General features: G+C 42.6%; 1 protein-coding gene across 1 annotated transcript in view; it reads right to left on the bottom strand.

Moving 5' to 3' along the window:
* The window catches only part of LOC107594898 (relaxin family peptide receptor 1), an 18812-nt gene continuing 11760 nt past the window's right edge, over positions 1 to 7052 (bottom strand). Inside the window, exons 11-14 of the mRNA XM_016285110.1 lie at positions 4017 to 4427; positions 2871 to 3089; positions 520 to 706; positions 1 to 208 (exon numbers count right to left, since the gene is read on the bottom strand). Of these exons, the coding sequence (XP_016140596.1) occupies positions 1 to 208; positions 520 to 706; positions 2871 to 3089; positions 4017 to 4427 (1025 nt within the window). The remainder of the gene's footprint in view (positions 209 to 519; positions 707 to 2870; positions 3090 to 4016; positions 4428 to 7052) is intronic.

A 7052-nucleotide genomic window follows, 5' to 3' on the forward strand; every position in this document is an offset into this window, starting at 1 on the left:
CTATTTTCTTGCAGAGGCCACATTTCCTGCCACGTGAAGGAAGGCAGATGAGCCGGGTGGCTGCTGAGGAGGGGTCTCCGCTGCCTGTAGTTGGACCACACCTGAAGCAGTGTCTCTTTGAATGGCCGCGTGGTCAGCGTGTATAAAATGGGATTGAGAGCGCTGTTGATCGGCAGAATAAAGATGACAACCCACGAGCTGATGGTTCCTGCAGAGGGTTCATTCAAGAAGAGTATTGGGGAGAAAATTATGCATTGAGAGTTGATATCTCATGTAATTTTTTGCTGATTGTTTTTCTTTGAAAAATCATTTTGGACAAGGCATTCCACTTTTCAACTGCCAATTAATTATCTCTGGAGATATCACCATTCAAAAAGAGAATAGGAAAAATGTCCTCGAAAAATATAGCTTGAATTCAGCAATCATATAATGAAGCACAGTGTCATTTGCCCAGCCATTGTCGAATATTATACTGAACAAAATTATAAACACAACACTTTTGTTTTTATCAGAGGCCACATTTCCTGCCACGTGAAGGAAGGCAGATGAGCCGGGTGGCTGCTGAGGAGGGGTCTCCGCTGCCTGTAGTTGGACCACACCTGAAGCAGTGTCTCTTTGAATGGCCGCGTGGTCAGCGTGTATAAAATGGGATTGAGAGCGCTGTTGATCGGCAGAATAAAGATGACAACCCACGAGCTGATGGTTCCTGCAGAGGGTTCATTCAAGAAGAGTATTGGGGAGAAAATTATGCATTGAGAGTTGATATCTCATGTAATTTTTTGCTGATTGTTTTTCTTTGAAAAATCATTTTGGACAAGGCATTCCACTTTTCAACTGCCAATTAATTATCTCTGGAGATATCACCATTCAAAAAGAGAATAGGAAAACTATGATCTTTCAGTGAAATGTCCTCGAAAAATATAGCTTGAATTCAGCAATCATATAATGAAGCACAGTGTCATTTGCCCAGCCATTGTCGAATATTATACTGAACAAAATTATAAACACAACACTTTTGTTTTTGCCCCCATTTTTCATGAGCTGAACTCAAAGATCTTTCTATGTACACAAAAGGTCTATTTATCTCAACTATTGTTCATAAATCTGTCTAAATCTGTGTTAGTGAGCACTTCTCCTTTGCCGAGATAATTCATCCACCTCACAGGTGTGGCATATCAAGATGCTGATTAGACAGCATGATTACTGCACAGGAGTGCCTTAGGCTGGCCACAATAAAAGGCCACTCTAAAATGTGCAGTTTTATCCCACAGCACAAGGCCACAGATGTCGCAAGTTTTGAGAGCGCGTGCAATTGGCTGAATGTCCACCAGAGCTGTTGCCCGTGAATATAATGTTCATTTCTCTACCATAAGCCATCTCCAAAGGCGTTTCAGAGAATTTGGCAGTACATCCACATCCGGCCTCACAACCGCAGAGCACGTGTAACCACAACAGCCCAGGACCTCCACATCCAGCATCTTCACCTCCAAGATTGTCTGAGACCAACCACCCAGACAGCTGCTGCAACAATCGGTTTGCATAACCATCAATCAACTCTATGCGAAGGAGATGTGTTGCATTGCGTGAGGCAAATGGTGGTCACACCAGATACTGACTGGTTTTCGGACCACCCCAATACAGTAAAGCTGCACATTTTAGAGTGGCCTTTTATTGTGGCCAGCCTAAGGTACACCTGTGCAATAATCATGCTGTCTAATCAGCATCTTTATATGCCACACCTGTGAGGTGGATGGATTATCTCGGTAAAGGAGAAGTGCTCACTAACACAGATTTAGACAGATTTGTGAACGATATTTGAGAGAAATAGGCCTTTTGTGTACATAGAAAAAGTCTTAGATCTTTGAGTTCAGCTCATGAAAAATGGGGGCAAAAACAAAAGTGTTGCGTTTATAATTTTGTTCAGTGTATGTGGATGGAAAGAGCATTCAGTGGGCCCTTACTCACCAAGCATGCACACACATGAATTTGTGCATGAAATCTGTGTATAAATGTTTTCACAAACAAATCAGATTCACCAAAATCACAAAAACTGATTCTAAATTTACAGAAATATGTAGGGACAACTGTAAGCAAACATACACAAAAAACACATACTCTGGGTGGCCTTATAATCGTGTTAAGCTGAATTGTTTTACTCCTGTGCATACAAATACAAAATAATCCATGCAATAGAGAATAAGACCCAATGTTTTTGAATACTGAACATACTTTGAAGCACAGTTCATCCAAAAAATACAATTCTGTCATTATTTACCCTCATGTTATTCAAAACATGTATGACTTTGTTTCTCCAGTGACACACAAAAGGTGAATTTCTGAATAAAAAGCTCCATAAACGTAGCCCACATGACTTGTGCACTATATTCTAAGTCTTCTAAAGTCATATGATGGCTTTGTACAAAGCCCATCTTTATTCAAGTAATTTGTGAATGGAGTGAACAAATCATTATTTTGAGTCAAATCTTTTCAATGAATCAGCTGAACCAGTTCCAAAATCTGTACAATTTTTGATGCTTAAAAGCTCCAGCCCTTATTCATTGCAATAATATGCAAACGAATGATCGGTGAATTATTGAAAAATGCCTCTTTTTGTGTTTCACAGAAGAAAGAAATGCATATAGGCCAGTAACAATGTGAGGGAGAGTACCGACTAGTAGATAATGAGAGAATTTTCTTTTCTCTAGCTATAATTCTTAAGGTGAAGTAACACTTTTGCATACCCTTTGTATTACATTAACTTTTAGATGCCTTTAACCTGAACAAAACATATTGTTTCAGCTCAATATAAGACTCATCCTTGAAGAAGTCAATGGCCCTGAAAACTTTAAATGGCCCCATGACACACTTACCAGGTATTTCAACCTCCATAAGCGAAAGAATCTTGAGTATGAAAATGGGAATCCAGCACAGCGAATCAGTGATGACAATGGAGAAGAAGCGTTTGGCAATGGTCAGCTCTTTCTTAATGTGGTTGCTGTATTTGGTCGTCTGTGTTCCTGTTCTCTGGATATTGTAAAACATGCTTCCATAAGACAGTACGATGATGAGAAAAGCCACCAGATTGAGACCTATTTGGAAACAGGATATGTTTTTGATATTATATATAGCACTGAAAAGCATTCATCATTGTGAAGGATGACCTCATCACAAAACATAAACACCACAACAATACACTTTCAGGTCAAGAAAGATTAAGTTATTGTTGAGATGATTGGTCTTGTTGGAAGCCACCTAATTTCCTCAAAGCCCTCAGTCCTTTTCCCCAATCTTAAACTTAGACCTCTCCGTGTGACCTCTATCGCACAAACAAATTGAACACTCGCAGAGAGAACAATTTCCTAACCAAGAACAAAAGAGTCCATAACAACTCCCTACTGCTTTAAGAACAGGAAAGTTAACAACTTTTGAAGGAGGAATTCTAATGCCTCAAATGTTAAAAAAATTAACAGTGCAACATTGACCACCCACTTATTCAGCTGTCTCAGTTCCAGACAAGCTTTTTCCATTGATTTTCTCCATAGGGAATCAAAACATACATAAACCATACCAATCAGCTCTGAGATGAACTGAGGAATAAAATTTTTATACATATTTAATATACTTAACATTATAAATTAGATTTAATATATATAGTTGTATGAAACTATGATAATATTTAACCTAGTAAATGCAGCATTGGTGAGCATAAGAATTTTTTTTATATATATCTAAAAATGTATTTATTTCAAAATATTCATATATCAAACTATATAACAAAAAAGACACTTAAGGGTGTATGAGAATTGTTCTGACTGGTGGCTTCAATAAAAGCATATACCATTAATTAATGACCTCAGAGCTCATGGTAGGTCTGTCTTAAATGATTTACACGGAATCATTAAAAATAAAATTTTCTATAGAGAAAATGACTGGGATTTTTAAGGCCAGAACCTGCCTGTTGTGCACTATTGTCTAATAGAGCATCTTTTGAACATGATTAAAGGATTCTCACGTACCCAGAAAGATCACAATGGCGTAGATTTGTGCTCCGAGAGTCTCTGGCTGCTCAGAGTGCAAAGGGAAACACACGCCATTGGTTCCATAGAAGTTTCTGAAAACCCCTTTACAGACCAGAGGCAGGAAAGCAATAACAAAGCCCAAGAGCCAGATGACCGCCAAAATGATAACAGTGCGTCTGCGGCCGGGGGTCAGGTATCGGAACGGGTAAACGATGCAGATGTATTTCTCCAGGGTGAGGTAGGTGAGAAGCAGAACTGACACCTCAGTTGAGAGCATGGCTAGAGATCCAATCACCTGACAGGGTACACTATCCATCCAGGCCTGAGCATGTCGGTTATACTCGCCCCGGAACTTCAGGTCATACGCGCCAATCATGAAGAGGTAGACACCCATCAGACCGTCTGCACCTGTGTAGTAGAGAAAGAGCTTGTAAGCTACACAAAACACATCGTTTTTATGAGTTATATGTGTATTTTACATTTCAGGAAATATGTGATAGTAATTTAATATAATATAGAAATATATATATAAAGCTTTAAAAAGATAGCACTGTGCTTTAATATAGTCAATACACTGTAAAAACTGAAATAAGTTTTGAGTTGAATTACATATAATAAATATATATGTACTGTATGTTTGTATATACAGCATAATTCAGTTCATTAGCTGCTGTGCTTGTTGGTTCAGCTTAATAAATCATATATTAATTGTACATTACACTTTTTGAGATATATTACTTGCCTTCCTGAATTTCCAAAACAAAAAACTAAGTACATCTTTGAGTTTTTCAGTCTTAGAATCCTTTTTTGCAGTACAGTTTGCATTAACCAGTCACTATGTATAATAAAAACTCTTGATGAAAACTGTCAGCAGGCTGAAAATCAAAAAGCCTTTATTACAAGTCTGGCACTTTCCACATCTGACCCATTTCCCCCCCTCCAGGGTCCCTAAAATTGAGTGCATTTCTCACCCATAGACTTTTAACCGAGAAACTTTACCCATGATGATCAGACTGACACAATCACATGAAAAAGTACTCGGTTACTGATTTAACCTTGGTTACCTGAGATACGGAACGGGTACTGCGTCTGTTTAAGACGCTTGGGGAAAACTCCTTTTTCTCCGATGACTGAAGCCTTTCAATAATGCAGTGTAACTGCACGGCCATTGGTTTGTGCAGTAAATAAAAAACGAACCAATGGCTCGGCAGCGGAGCCAAGTATTTTGCAGGGAAGCCCTGCAAAAGGCAGTACGGCTAAGCTCAGAGAGGTCGGCCCAGCCTTGTATCATCGTCCCGAAATAATTCAGTACAGCCTCGGAACTCACTGAGGGCCAAGAGCGTACATGAAGGACGCAAACGCCAAGCACTGGTTGTCATATGACAGAGTGCCCTGCTATGCAGAAAGGACCCGCACCTGTAAGGCCGGGATGTCCAGACTATAGAATCTGGAAAATAGACGGCGAGGACCAGCCGGCCACCGCACAAATTTCTGCAATGGACACACCGCTAGACCAAGTCCAGGAAGAGGCAACGTCTCTAGTTGAGTGGGCTCTTACTCCCATGGGGCATTGAAGGCCCAAAGAAGAGTATGCTAGCATAATAGCGTCGATTATCCATTTGGAAAGTCTCTGCTTCGTAACCGGACAACCCTTGGTGCGGCCACCGAAGCTTACAAACAGCTGATCCGACCGTCTGAACGGGGCGGAATGCTCAACATAGACTTTCAGTGCCCTGACGGGACAGAGTAAGTTCAACTCTTGGTCTTACTTCCATGGAGGAAGCGCCGATAGAGTTATTACCTGTGCTTTAAACGGAGTAGAGAGCACTTTAGGTACATAACCATGCCTTGGTTTCAGGACAACCTTAGAGTCGTTGGGCCCAAACTCGAGGCAAGTGGGGCTCACTGGTAGCACCTGCAGATCTCCCATATGCTTTACTGGTGCTAATGCTAGAGGCAGAGCAGTCTTAAGCGTCAGGAGATGAAGGTCAATGGACTGTAGCGGCTCAAAAGGAGGGCTCTTCAGAGCCCTCAACACCGTGGGCAGATCCCATGTAGGGACAGTGATGGGGCGAGGCGGGTTGAGCCTTCTAGACCCCTTCAGAAAATAATCAACCAAGTTGTTCCTGCCCACCGATTGGCCAGCTATAGAAGCGTGAGAAGCTGCTATGGCTGCTACATAGACCTTGAGCATGGAAGGGGAATGGCCCTTATCCAACAGCTCTTGCAGGAAGGACAATATCAGCGATATGTCGCATGAGATTGGGTCTGCGCACCGGGCTGTACATCAGGCGGAGAAGACAGACCATTTAACGGCGTAGAGGCGTCTTGTAGACGGTGCACTAGCCTGAGAGATTGTGTTTAGCACGTTCTCAGGGAGGTTCATAAGCTCCCATCGAGAGGCCAAAGGTGCAGAGCCCACAGCTCGGGCTGGGGGAGCCATATCGTTCCATTCGCCTGAGAGAGGAGGTCCCGTCTCAGGGGAATGGGCCACGGGGCTGCCGAGAACAGCCGGCACAGCTCTGCAAACCAGTGCTGGTTCCTCCAGAGCAGGGCCACCAACAGCACCTTGCATCTCTGTTCCCTGACTCGCCTGATCACCTGTGGGATCAGAGCGATCAGGGGAAAAGCATAAAGGAGGAGGTTGGGCCAGTCGTGGGTCAATGCGTCCCTGTCCTTCAAAAAGTAAGTTGGGCAATGAGAGTTGTCTTCTGAGGCGAAGAGGTCGACCTCTGCCCTGCCGTAGATCTCCCAGATTTTCTGAACCGTTTGAGAGTGGAGCTTCCACTCCTCCGAGGGGACATTGCTCCGAGACAGCATGTCTGCTCCTTGGTTCAGCCTGCCCGGTATATGCGCTGCTCTCAGCGAGCGCAAGTTGAGCTGAGCCCATTCCAAGAGGCGCTCCACTAGTGCGAAGAGGCGCTTCGAGGAGAGACCGCCCTGGCGATTTATATAGGACACTACCGTCATGCTGTCCGAGCGGACTAAGACGTGGTGTCCCCTTAGGTCTGGTAGAAAAGCTTGATAGTCCTG

Source organism: Sinocyclocheilus grahami, unplaced genomic scaffold, assembly GCF_001515645.1.
Source record: "Sinocyclocheilus grahami isolate Dianchi unplaced genomic scaffold, SAMN03320097.WGS_v1.1 scaffold192.1, whole genome shotgun sequence".
Classification (NCBI taxonomy): domain Eukaryota; kingdom Metazoa; phylum Chordata; class Actinopteri; order Cypriniformes; family Cyprinidae; genus Sinocyclocheilus; species Sinocyclocheilus grahami.